Below are 13,079 nucleotides of genomic sequence, written 5' to 3'. Positions count from 1 at the left end.
CCGATCGAAGTCTCCAAAGGCATCCAACACCAAGTTGGGCCGACAAGAGTGTAAAAAACAACTTAACATTTGGTAAGTTGCAATTTATCAATGTAGTTTTTTTTAATACGTAAATACTAGTGGTTCTCCGGGTTATTTATCCAATTTCATGGTCTCATCTAGGTATCTAGCCGAAGGCGGCTGAGATACCTACCGCTTCATAAAGTCGCTCCATTGTACATTTGACACATAAATAGATACCCATATACTGAGTTTATTTCTTCATCCTATGGTGACGCCCACTGTGAGAGTGGATGTGGTTGCTTCTCATAGTATCTGATGTGACAGTGAATTAACTGTAACACGAAAAAAAATGACGTGACAGTGAAGCCAAACCAACTGGAAAACAAGGTGGAAACCGCGCTGAAATTCGGCACATCTCCACAAAAACATGACTCCATCTTTTGCACACCTTCTTTGGTCAGTATTATGTCTTTGAGAAGAAGAGAGAGGCACGTAGGCCGCAGTCCTCTTGATGGAGCTGGTCGGCTGCACTCGGTCCTGCTCGATGCCGACGAGAAACGACCCCGTCGGCCGTATTGGCGAAAGGCGTTACGGCAGCTTATCATTTTTTGTCTATCTTTGATGATTTTTTGGGTTTTCTACAGTTCTTTACCATTAGCCAGACAATCTTCTTTACTTGACTCGATTGGGCGGCAATTTCTTTCCGAAATGACCTGGTCGATCGTTCGACAAGAACGTAACGCGATTGCTGGGTTGGTTGTTCAGATTGTACCGAAAGCGACAGTTTTGACCGATTTTAAACCAATGGCTCTACCACTCTTGGCTCTGCCAATCACCACAGACGATGCTGAAGACTTTGGTGCTTTAAACATAAATTCGCTGGGTACTTCAGATTGGGTTCGTTCGATTGCCGCTGACGAATATGAAAAATATGAAGCGGAACGCGGTTCTTGGATGGATCACATGGCTCAGCTGCAGCCCAATCTTCCCGACAAACTGTTGTACAACGACGACATCGTGGGAAAGCCTACCTGTCGAAGGAACAACTGGGCTCGCGTGTCTCATCCCACATGTAATATTTTGCACGAAACCCGATTCGACCAATCCTACGAACCAACGGAACTATTTCAAGAATACAAAGTCAAGTTTGCGGGCGATGGTGCATATCGGAGTGTGTGGATTCTTGAGCGGCCGGCCGTATCTACGTTTGCTCTGAAACAGTTTCAGCTAGAAGAATACGAGTTAGGTGTTCGTGAGCACTTTCAAGTTCAGAAAGAAGCCTCGATCCTGGACGCGTTGTCCGACAGCCCTCGTATCATTAATATCCACGCCCATTGTGGAGTATCTCTTTTCATCGAATCAGCGGTTGGTACGCTAGAAGCAGAATTGGCGTCCACAAACGGAACGATTGAGTTGCATGAACTCGGCCAGTTGCAACGATTAGACGTGCACCCCCTGAACAATTTGACACTGGCAGAAAAGCTGGACCTCGCCTTAGCTATGGCAGAATCTTTGGCAGATATACACGGTTTTGAAGGTGGGGCAATCGGCCACGGCGATATACATCCCTCACAGTGGCTTCAAATGGCAAATGGCGGCGTCAAACTAAATGATTTCAACTCCGCCGAAATATACGAGTACAATGTTGACGAAGGCGTCTATTGCAAAACTTATCACAACTTTCCAGGAGCATTCCGAAGTCCTGAAGAAGTCCAGCATCGCCCCTCCAACGAAAAGATTGACGTTGTGCCTTTGGGAAACAGCATTTACGTCCTCGTAACGGGACTTTTTCCGTACTACGAGTTGGGCGACAGTGAAAAGGAAGCAAATCGCAAGGTCAAGCAAGGAGTCCATCCTTACGTTGATACGCGCTACCGCAACCGATCTGTCGTCGAACGAGAACTTATTGACGTCATGGAACGTTGCTGGGAATTTGATCCAGATAGCCGAGTGTCTTCATTCGAAGTTGTGTCACGATTGAGAAATCTCAAAGCAATGGTCGCGGAGAAGCAAATCTAGTGGGGAAGATACTAAAACATGTACTCATATTGATCAGGAACAACGATGAGCTTTTTTATAATGCTACTGCTTTTTTCACTCTGAATACGATCTGCACCACGGGCAGACTGTTACACGCAAGACAAATATACGTTGGATGCAACCATCTAACTTTGGTTGATTGCTCCATCGTTGCCGACCTCTACTTCATCTTTGGTCGCAGACATTGGCTCATCCTTTACAGCTTCCATCTTCTCCACGCCAACGGGAGCCGTGATATCGGCTACATCGCGCCAGAAGAAGTGGTACACCAAGTAGGTGCCAATCAGCATGGCAGCCAAAGGAATGAGACCATAGTACCAAGAATCCCAGTCGTCATCGTCCTCCATCAACGGCGCGATGGTGAGTGAGATAATGCTCATGAGCTTGATAAGAATATTAAGGGACGGGCCACTGGTATCCTTAAAAGGATCTCCGACAGTGTCACCAACAATGCAGGCCTTGTGCGTTTCGGTTCCCTTTCCTCCCTTGGCACCCTCAATTTCGATGTACTTCTTGGAGTTGTCCCAAGCTCCACCAGCATTTGCCTGTAAATGGAACGATGTTTACATTAGCGACCCCTAAGTTGTTTTACACTTTTAAATAGCAATGTACGTACCATCATGAGTGCCAGCATCATACCAGAAGCAATCGCTCCTCCGAGAAGACCGGTCAAGCAGCGAGGCCCAATGAGAAAGCCGACGGTGATTGGCGAAAGAATAGCGTAAATTCCAGGGAGTACCATTTCTTCAACAGAACTCTGCGTAGAGATCGCAACACACTTGTCCGAATCGGCTTCAGCAGTTCCTTCGCGGAGTCCAGGGATCTCGGCGAACTGTCGACGGACTTCAATAATGATGGCTCCAGCAGCCTACAAATTCACAAACAAAAGGTTAATAAATCAATGCTCGTCAAAGATGCTATTTGCTCGAATGTTCCAAAGACATACCTTTTGCACTGAAAGCATAGTCAAGGCAGCGAACAAGAAAGGAAGCATGGCTCCAATCAAAACTCCCGCAAGCACAACAGGTTCACCGATGTCGACGTTGACGTTGCCCAAGCCGGCCTTATCAGTAAAGGCAGAAAGCAACGACAATGCCGTAAGCACAGCAGATCCGATAGCAAATCCCTTACCGGTAGCAGCAGTGGTGTTACCCAAAGCATCCAAAGCGTCAGTTGTGTCGCGGACGCGTTCTTCCAGCTCGGCCATTTCGGCAATACCTCCAGCGTTGTCAGCAATCGGACCGTACGCGTCCGTAGCGAGAGTCACGCCCAAAGTGGAAAGCATACCAACGGCAGCCAAGGCAATACCGTATTCACCAGATAACGCGTTACATCCAAGAATGGTAGCAACGATGATAATGACTGGGAAGACGGTAGAAATCATGCCAACACCGAGGCCTTGAATAATGACGGTAGCGGGTCCGGTAACACCAGCATCTGTAATGGACTTGGTAGGCCAGTACGAATAGGATGTGAAGTATTCCGTCACTTGTCCAATGAGAACACCCGCCACGAGACCAATGACAATGCATCCAAAGACTTCCCATCCTTCCTTGGATCGCCCATCAAATAGGAAGGCAACGATCAGTGCACTGAAACCGACTACCAAGGTTGAGGAAACAATGGTGGACTTGTGGAGGGCAAACATGAGTTCCTTCTGACCAGCATCATCCTTGCAGCTGACTGCGAAGAATCCAATAATAGCAGCAATGATACCAGCTCCAGAAATCCAAAACGGGAGCATGATGAGTGTGATATCGCCGTTGGCGAGAGTGATAGCAGCAATGATGGATCCAACCTAGAATGACAAAGAATGACCGCAACGTAAGAAATGAGAAACGAACCAAAGCGGTAGTGTTTCAGCACACGCAAGAGAGACAGTTGCAAAAACTTACAAACGACTCGAACAAATCAGCTCCCATACCAGCAACATCCCCGACATTGTCGCCGACGTTATCGGCAATCACAGCAGGGTTACGGGGATCGTCTTCGGGAATGTCCATCTCAACCTTGCCCACAAGATCGGCACCCACATCGGCGGCCTTCGTGTAGATTCCTCCAGCTACTCGAGCAAAGAGGGCAATGCTTGAGGCACCGAAACCGAATCCGGCTATCACGTCCGCGCCAAAGCGGAGGCGCTCTTCTAGACTGGGCGACGTGCCAGAAGCGATTCCTTTGTCAGCGTCATCGAATCCGAACGTCACCAGGTAAAACATGATGGAAAGACCCAACAGACCGAGACCAACTACCGTGAATCCCATGACGGCCCCACCGGTAAAGGCGACGCGAAGCGCGACCCCGAGACCTTCCGTATCGGCGGCTTGGGTAGTACGGACGTTGGCGTCCGTTGCCACCGCCATTCCACCCCATCCAGCCGAGGCGGAAAGGACGGCACCGCAGAGGAAACAGGATGCGTAGCGGATACCGTCTGTCTTGTCACCGGACGGGGGATCGAGGGTATAGAGGACAAGTAGGACGCTAAACACGACAGCCACAAAGCCTGACAGGTACTTGTACTCAGTGGTCAGAAAGGCTCTGGCACCGGACTTGATCTGATCGGAGATCTTGTTCATGAGGTCATTTCCACGGGGAGCTTTCTTGAGCTATTGAACAAAAGTGTCCAAAGAAAAACGCGTTGGTGAGTGTTGGATGCATGCATATCACAGGCAAACGCATGTACACGACAGCAAAGACGGTCAACCCCGGAGAAAGGCTGTGTCAATGGGTTCCATGATCTTGTGATCGCTGATGATGGGATCTCCTTTCCAATACTCTCGGAGAAGCCCCAATCCATAGGCATACAGCAATGAAAGGACAACAAATGATGACGACAAGAAACTGGATGGATCTCGACTACTTACCTGCTGAATAAGATAGAGCACAAAGAGCAAGGAGATCAAGGCCGCACCGATCGCCAGGGAGACGGCTTCAATGGCGGTGGCACTGCAGGGAAAGTCGGTCTTCCCTCCCGAAAGAAGAGAACACTGGGAGTTGAGAGGCATTCTTGTTAGTCTTATGAGAAACGGGTAGTCTCACAAACAAAGAACCAATCTTGTACGACGAAGAGAATAGTCTTCACAGGCTGGGGTTCGTTTTTATGAGCGGATCGTCCGTTGGCAAGCTCGCCGCATATTATGCCAGCAGTATCTGGACCACACAATGGGTACGGCCAATTCGTGCATCAATTATATACCACGACAACTGGACGCGGCCACGACGGCTGTTTCCTCCTAGAATACGATACGGCAATGCTCTGTTTCGTGATGGGCACCCCCCGTGCTCCGACAACGAGAATCCAATTGTTTGCAGATTTTGGCATTTTTTGATTTGAGGAGACGGTTCTCATTCCAAATTTGCGTTCCTTGACACCTATCTCCGGGTCTAGGCACGTTCAAGCTTTTCCTTCGTATGTTTCTGCCGTTTGGGCCTACACGAGGATGTCGTGACGATGGCGCGTCCGCAACGACTTCAACTACGACCTTTTTTTGAAGGGTGCCCCGTGATTCACGGACAAACAGACACCCAGCATGCCTTTGTCCGGGTTTCCAATGGATCTTTCGACGGCGATCGATTTTACAGTTAGAGTCAATGACGGTGTACCCCGCCACTAGTGTATGCTGCCGAGCCTACCCAACCAAGTCCATCCGATCGCAACAAACTGTCGGCTCTTTTGCATCGAACTGACTGTCAATCGACACTGTTAGATAGCCTATTGCGTAGGCCATTCTGCTAACAATCTTTCGTAGGGACGCGTTATGCAGATGAACATACCAACGACACTGTTGCTGTCACTCATTGTATTCTGGCAAAGCCTCCAATCGGCGTTCGGCTTTTCACTCGTGGCGCCGGACAAATCGGTGACACAGCTCTTGCAGGACCACGCCGGGGATATTGCCAACCTCAAGGCCGCTGCTCAGCAACAGCTAAACCGAGACGATGCCATGGCGGAGGAACCCTATTGTCAAGACGTTTTCTACCTTCGTTACTGCCTGGAACTCAAAGATTCGCCGTCGCAATTGGATCTGTTGAAGCGGAATCTGGCCTGGAGAGAAGGGCCGGGTCGTTTGATTTGTCAAAAAGCTGTGCAGGCAGTCAAGGAAGCTACCGCGGGGGAAGGCTGGAACAACGAACCTGTCCTCGCCAAGGCCCCATTTTCCGAGACGATTTCAATGTACATCAAACCCTCCAACGTCTTGACCACTACATCGTCGCAGGCGGATTTGGTGTACTGCATTCGTGCCGGAAGTATCGACGATAATGGCCTCATGAAGGCCGTATCGGTACAGCAGATGACGGAGTTCTTTCTCTACGCCAAGGAAGTAAACGCGATTGTGGCGAACCAGCGGTCGGCGTACTTGGACAAGCTGTTATGTGTTTTAACGGCCAATGATCTGAGTGGGGTCAAGCTGATCGGAGGATCGGCGGACTTTCGCAAGGCGTTGTCATCTTCCAGCAAGACCGCCACGGAACTGTATCCAGCCACTTCGGGACCGACTCTTTTGTTGAATCTACCGATTTTGTTGAATGCGCTCGTGAAACTCTTTACTCCACTGTTCCCACCGGCAGTCAACGCGCGTCTCAAGTTTGCGCAAGGACCGCTGAAAGACCTGAACTCTCTGGAAGAGATCACGCCACAAGGTAGCGGACGGGTTCAGTTTCTGCGACAAATGGATGACATTGTCTACTAGAGAATCAAACATATTGTTCCTCTACTGCTACCGTAAGTGGAAGCTAACAGTGAAGCCACTCACTGTCACACACGATCACTGTAGGGGGACTAGTCAGCATTCACAGTGCGAACCCAAAATGTGAAATAAAGTTCAATTTCAAATGTTTATGTTTGGAATTATTCAAATTATTTCAAAGTTCACTGTCACATGCATCATGTAAAGGGTAAAAGCATGTTTCACGTAGTATTCTTCGACCGTTGAGTTTATCCAGTACTCCTTTTTAGCAAATCGATATTTCCCCCTAAAAGGGTCAATTCACTCTCAACACAGCAACAAGCGCCGGTCTCACCTTACTTTCAGTCGGGTTTCTCTCCCTTCATGCCCACTTTGTGACATGGAGTTGCCCTGCTTTTGCGAACACAAGTTACCAGAGCAGGCACACACATATTGGTGCTGAGAGTAGACAAGTCAGAGCATTCGATTGTGATCTCATAACCATGGCGTTCCCGGGAGATCATTTCGCCTCGGACACGGCTTCGGTGCGAAGACGTCACACTCCTGCTACCGAAAGCGACATTGAAACGCCATCAAACGGTCCGCAACGAAAGAACAAAGCTAGCCACACTGGACTGGAAACAAGCAAATTACACACACGAGGTATTCTTTTCCCCCTGCCGCGACGCCTAGCTCTTCGAAAAGCCTTTGTGGCGTTGACTGTAATTTTCACCATCCTTACTGTCGTATTCAGCAACGCCGTATCACAGATTCGAAATCCAGCGTTCTGGGAAAATAAGGATACTGTGCGATGGAATCAGCGTGCACGACCCATCATTCCCTCGTCAATTATATTGCCGACTCCACTTGGAAGTATTCGATGGGAAAACAAGTTCGACAGAATGATATTAACCGTCGATGGGTCAGTAGATTACGGCGAGATCAACTTTGGTTCTTCTCGTAACAACGCTACCTTTGCTCGCAAAATTCGAAAAGACGATCTAGAATTGTTACACAACGAACGACTCGCATTTTTGAACAAAGCTGACTCCCACTTGTCACGAAAGTTACTTCGAAATGATGAGCTTCAGTATCCACGGACGTGTCGCCCACCCGCGTGGACCTGGGACCAATTTCCCAACTGCAACGGATTTCACGAGATTGCCATGGAGGTTCCATTCGGAAACACCCATCAAGATCTGGCGACTCAATATATCGGTAGCGGCTACTTTCGTGACACGTGGTTACTTTCATCGTCGGCACCAAGGAATGACGCATTTGTGCTGAAAACACTCCGTGGCCTCGGTAGTAACCACGACTACGATCTGTATAGTCTTAGATTTGTAATGGTACGTACACAAATCGTCCTGTCCATGCACATATACACGTGTTCTAACTCTTTGTTTTGCCATTGCCGCGCGTTTCAGAAAGAAGCCATTGTCATGGAAAAGCTCAGCTCGAGTCCCCGAATTGTGGACATGTATGGTTACTGTGCCTCTTCGATAGTTGCCGAAGCCATGCCGACAGACATTACGACTCAGCTTGTGCCCGGCGATAAGGACCAATACGACCGTGGTCGCATGAAACAGAAAGATCTCGACAAACTACAAACAACGGATGTTTACCCACTCAACAACTTCACTGCCATTGAAAAGCTGAGCCTAGCTTTGACAATGGCCGAAAGTTTAGCCGATTTGCATGGTTTCGAAGGTGGCGTTATTGTGCACGGAGACTACCATCCGGACCAGCACCTGCTGTCCGACAAGGGCCAACTAAAACTCAACGATTTTAACAATGGTGAATTCCTCCACTGGAACGACGTGGACGAAAGGTACTGCTACTATTCCAGGCAATTTGGTGGAACGTACAAGGCACCGGAAGAATTCTCCGGAGGCTACTGTAATCAAGAAGTCGATACCTGGAGTTTCGGCAACAACATATACGGCTTACTGACTGGTCTCTACCCTATGTACGAAACATACAGTCACTCCGAAGTTCGGGAACGCTTTTTGAACCACGAGTTGCCCTACGTGGATCCACGGTACCGCAGTCGTAGTTATATTGAAGGGCGGCTAGTGGAAATAATGGAAAAATGCTGGGCGTACGAGCCCGAGGATCGCGCTTCCATTTTTGACGTGGTGATCTTCCTCCAGGAAACCCTAAGGAAGCACGAAGCAGAGCAACGAGAGCTTTTGAAGAAACACGGTGCACATCAACAAGTTTAAATTGTTTATAGTGTCAGTCTCGGCGTCACAGGAATCATTTTCGCTAGCACTGGCTCGTTTTTCCGAGAGCAAAATCGAATTGGCCGGTGAATCCATATTCGACTCCCAGCGAATCCCAATGGGGTGAGCGTTTCCGTTTCATCGGCCTGCGCGCGTCCTACAATAACGCGTACGGCCTAAATTTCGGGTACCAAGCTTTGCGAAGGATCGGTGATTGGGTCTGTCCTGTCGTTCACATAGAAGGTACATGTAACAGATATTATATATGAATTCGAATTTAGGACGCAGAACAGGTGGGAAGGCTTAATATCGAGGCATACGGTACTAATCTAAACAAGACTTGCTAACCATGGGGTAGCCGCACATTGACGTATGCGCGCATCGATCCTCGTTGCGAACACCGTCGACGAAAGCCTCGTGACCTTCAGCATCCCTCGTCCCATTCAACACTTCTCCCTCCCGCAGAATACACCATGGTCCCTCTAAACCGCACTGGGACCCTGTGCATCATGGGAATACTAATGTGTCTGCTGTCGTCCTGCAGGCTTTGGTGGAGTCTGGAGGAGCTGGAAGTCCAAGTCTTGGGTCTGGTATCGTCCTCGTTGACGACTGGTGCGACTCTTGGAACGAGAGCTCGCACGATCGAAAGACCAACTCCCACGAGAGATTGGCAAGACGTATGGCCGATAGTCGAAAAAAAGGTTACGGTCAAGTACCGCGACGCTGCTGATCCTGCCACGGAATCGGCCTACAAGATTCGATCGGGTTTGCCGCCCCCCGTTTGGGCCACGAAAATTGCCGCTTTCCAAGCGCGAGGTCCACCCGACGAACGCGTATGTTTCGTCCACGTGGGCAAGACCGCAGGAAGTACCCTGAGCTGTCTACTCGGTTTCCGGTACGACTGCCAGCAACCAACAGGGAATGAGAGCATCGCGAATCCGGGGGGACGATTGCCGCGCTCCGTTACAAACGTCCTGCACAATTACATCAACGACTGTTACGACGACATGGCGTACTACCTCATGGTCGTCCGCAATCCTCTGGCGAGGATGCAATCCTGGTTTACCTACGAACGTCCGGGTATCCATCTGGATCCGAACAGTTACATGTACGAAGAACGCAAAGCGCTCTTTCTAGATTGTCCCTTTCCCACCCTCAATGATTTGGCCGAACAGGGCTTGGCGGACGACGGCATCGCATCGAAAGTTTGTAAAGATCGGGCGCACGCGGCCATTCGTGGAATACGACCCATGGTCCGACACAACTACTACAACTTTGGATACTTTATGAATCAAGTGCCGTCAGACGCCAAACTGTTAATCATCCGGACCGAGCATTTGGAATCCGATTGGAATTCAACCGAACGCGCAATTGGTGGTAACGAAACGGTCACGGATGCCTTTCCCACGCGCAATTCGTCTGCTGGAAAAAAATCCGATGCCGATCGTATGTTATCGGAAACGGCGACGACTCTTCTTTGCCGTGAATTGTGTCCAGAAATTCAGGTGTACAAATCGATTCTGCACCGTGCCCTGAATTTGGAATACGTCGACGTGGAAATATCCTTGAACGAGTTGAAGGAAAGTTGCCCGGTGGAGGTAGCGAACGATGAGTGTCGAAGTTGAATATGTAGGTTGCATGTTTCGTTGTCTCATGCAATCTGTACCTCAAATGAATGACAATTGAACGGATCGAGACCACCGATTTGACTCTGACAAATTAAGGCGGTTTTGGACATTTCCGACGGGTCTACGATCCATGACGTGGGCAGCATACGCACCGCTTGATGGTGGAAGTGGTTGTTGGTGGTGTAGCAAAGTGTACAGTCGGCCACTGCCGAGTATTCGACCCAGATCAGCAAGGCGTCGCAACGCCCCTTGGCGGTGAATGGCATCTGCGCTTCACCACGAACTGGACCGTTACCGGGACTCCTGTAGTCCAGAGTGGCAAGGACGCTCGGTGCGGACAACATTTGGTACTCGTATTGCCACATGGGAAGGTTCAAGTTGTACTGGTGGAAATCGGCGCCGATGGCGTTAACGTATTGGTGGTCGAGACCGTGAATTTTGCCTTTTTCGTCGCCACAGGCTCGGTAGGCTGATCGCAGTTGATCACTCTGGATCGCGCAGCCCATGACGCGACAGATGGACGGAATGACACACGCGTCGGGTGTGATGAGCTTGGTGCGCCGCAAGGCTCGAACTAAGTTGTAGTAATTGATAGCTTCCTCCAGATGCCAGTTCTCTAACAGCTCGTAGTAGGGTTCAGCCACAACTATATCTGCGGGAACATCACCCAAGGCCGAGATCGTCAGTTGCTCAGCGTGGGCCTGTAGTATTTCGAATCGGCCATGGGGGGCACGCGGCAATTGGTTGCCGAGCTGAGCGACACGAGCGGTCGTGTGGGGTAGACTGGTATTGCTACTACTAGCTTCCAACGATACTACCTGCGTGGCGCCCTGACGAGCCGCCACAATGGCGCACCAACTAAAGTCCGAAACATCCAACACCAGTTGGTCCGGTCCTTTTACACTTAGTGCATGGGTGATGGCCTGGTCGAGAAAGGAGGCCCGGGCAGTATCGTTTAGTTGCAAGGCTCGTGAAGGTGTGATGAGGGCGTGATGGCCGGAGTTTGGTTCCGTGCGGATACGCTTGGACGGTGGTGGGGCCGGTGCCGAAATTATAGGCAACAGTGTAATTGCCGTATCGTCGTGCGAAGCCTGTACTGTCATAGTCTCGCCCTTTTGCACTTTTTGAGTATCCCGTAAGACGTGCAAAACAACATGCCAATGATCCTGCCAAGCCATCCCGGTGTGGGGACTTGTAGAATACGTCAACGTATCGTCGTCGTTGTCGTGCGCGGTCCACAAATCGAGTTCCCACCACACCAAAAACCCGTGCACGGTTCCGGAGTGCGTCACGGGTACCAAAAGAGTGCAGGCCTGCCCTTCCGGTCCGGGAATTATGTCCCGTTGTACCGAAATATCCAGAGCCTTGAACGGATCCGAGAGCACTCGAAGAGCGGGTGGTCGACGAGTACAGTCGTTGGGGTCTACCGGCGTATGCAGCAGGGTGCGGGCGTGTAGGGGAATCCTCACGACGGGCATGTCCACCAAGGATGTGCCCTGTGCATCCAAAGTCAATGACATGGACGTGGCGTTACCGTGTTGACGGGTCGGTGGGTAGTACATGGAGATCCAATCGTTGTCCGCCGTCACCGCTTGCGCGTATACACGGGCCTGTTGTGGAATAATAATTGCTTTCTTCATATGGTGGCAGTGGTGGTGGGACTGTGGTGACCAATGTCGATTCCAGACGTCCCGTATTGCGGGCAGCCAACCTTCCCCCAGCAAGCCGTCTTCGAGCAATTCCGAAACACACAATAGTACGGACGGAGTGCGCGTAGAAACGTCGTCGATATCGTCGCCGCCGGGCATCCGATCAGTAGCATCACGGGTTGCGTGGAGTGGTGCTATTTGAGCCGAATGGGCGTTGTGGACGTGTACGCGATCGGCTAAATGATTGTCCCGAACCGTTTGGCGCGCCACCATGGCCATGGGGGCGGACATTTCGAACGCACGGACCACTTTGACGCCCCCATCGCGGCTCCGTTGGACGTCGGTATCGGGTCGATCATTTTTCCTGATTGCCGTGGCTGCCATCATCCCCAACAGCCCCGTGCCGGTGCCAACGTCCCAAACGTGCCACATCGTGTCCTCCGATTGCGATCCGGACAGATACGTTACGGCCCGGTCAATGGCCTTTTGGTACAAATCGTTCCGTACCGTATCGTTAAGCATGGGGAATATCCACCGTTTGGTTTGCAGGTGTCGCCGCACGCCTATTCGGAAGGACTCGTTGTTATCACTGCCATCGTCATCGACGGAGGATGAGTTTGTGTCGGGGAGCGGCAAAGGATTCCACTGGACGTTACCATTGGTTTCGTCCAAGCACGGCACAAGCGAGACTTCCGTCACGCCATCTTCGAGGGTGACGGTGACGATTTCGTTATACCGGGCTGTTTGAAAGGCTCGCTCGAGAATGTTATTGTGGGTAGTGCTGTCGTCCACGGTCTCGGTATCCGTCGTCGTCGCCATGGTGTGTGTGAGTGTGTGTGGTCCATAAGATCTTCAAACGAAGCCAAATAA

General features: G+C 50.4%; 5 protein-coding genes across 5 annotated transcripts; 3 read left to right on the top strand and 2 right to left on the bottom strand.

Annotated features, from left to right (window-relative positions):
* Nucleotides 1-468: 468 nt before the first annotated feature.
* Nucleotides 469-2,022, top strand: PHATRDRAFT_39921 (predicted protein; the record flags this gene model as incomplete). The annotated part of the gene is made up of 1 exon (XM_002183943.1): nucleotides 469-2,022. One exon carries the CDS (start codon nucleotides 469-471, stop codon nucleotides 2,020-2,022), a length of 1,554 nt encoding a protein of 517 aa, XP_002183979.1.
* Nucleotides 2,023-2,384: 362 nt separating this feature from the next.
* Nucleotides 2,385-4,628, bottom strand: PHATRDRAFT_15815 (predicted protein; the record flags this gene model as incomplete). The annotated part of the gene is made up of 5 exons (XM_002183825.1): nucleotides 2,385-2,588; nucleotides 2,660-2,911; nucleotides 2,990-3,841; nucleotides 3,939-4,181; nucleotides 4,248-4,628. Coding segments are annotated over 5 exons (1,932 nt in total), but the record flags the coding sequence as incomplete, so codon positions are not given.
* A 1,082-nt stretch (nucleotides 4,629-5,710) lies between these two features.
* Nucleotides 5,711-6,895, top strand: PHATRDRAFT_49248 (predicted protein). Its single transcript, XM_002183942.1, has one exon. It carries the CDS (start codon nucleotides 5,799-5,801, stop codon nucleotides 6,729-6,731), a length of 933 nt encoding a protein of 310 aa, XP_002183978.1. The 5' UTR covers nucleotides 5,711-5,798; the 3' UTR covers nucleotides 6,732-6,895.
* Nucleotides 6,896-8,149: 1,254 nt separating this feature from the next.
* On the top strand, nucleotides 8,150-8,932 carry PHATRDRAFT_39918 (predicted protein; the record flags this gene model as incomplete). The annotated part of the gene is made up of 1 exon (XM_002183941.1): nucleotides 8,150-8,932. The coding sequence occupies one exon, from the start codon at nucleotides 8,150-8,152 to the stop codon at nucleotides 8,930-8,932; it is 783 nt and encodes a 260-aa protein (XP_002183977.1).
* A 465-nt stretch (nucleotides 8,933-9,397) lies between these two features.
* On the bottom strand, nucleotides 9,398-13,028 carry PHATRDRAFT_49245 (predicted protein; the record flags this gene model as incomplete). Its single annotated transcript, XM_002183824.1, has 2 exons — nucleotides 9,398-10,863; nucleotides 10,887-13,028. The coding sequence occupies 2 exons, from the start codon at nucleotides 13,026-13,028 to the stop codon at nucleotides 10,852-10,854; spliced, it is 2,154 nt and encodes a 717-aa protein (XP_002183860.1). The 3' UTR covers nucleotides 9,398-10,851.
* Nucleotides 13,029-13,079: the final 51 nt, after the last annotated feature.

The sequence above is a fragment of the Phaeodactylum tricornutum genome, chromosome 21, assembly GCF_000150955.2.
Source record: "Phaeodactylum tricornutum CCAP 1055/1 chromosome 21, whole genome shotgun sequence".
In the NCBI taxonomy this organism is placed as follows: Eukaryota; Bacillariophyta; class Bacillariophyceae; order Surirellales; family Neidiaceae; genus Phaeodactylum; species Phaeodactylum tricornutum.
The sequence above is the reverse complement of the archived record's forward strand: the minus strand, read 5'-3'. Positions and strand labels throughout refer to the sequence as shown.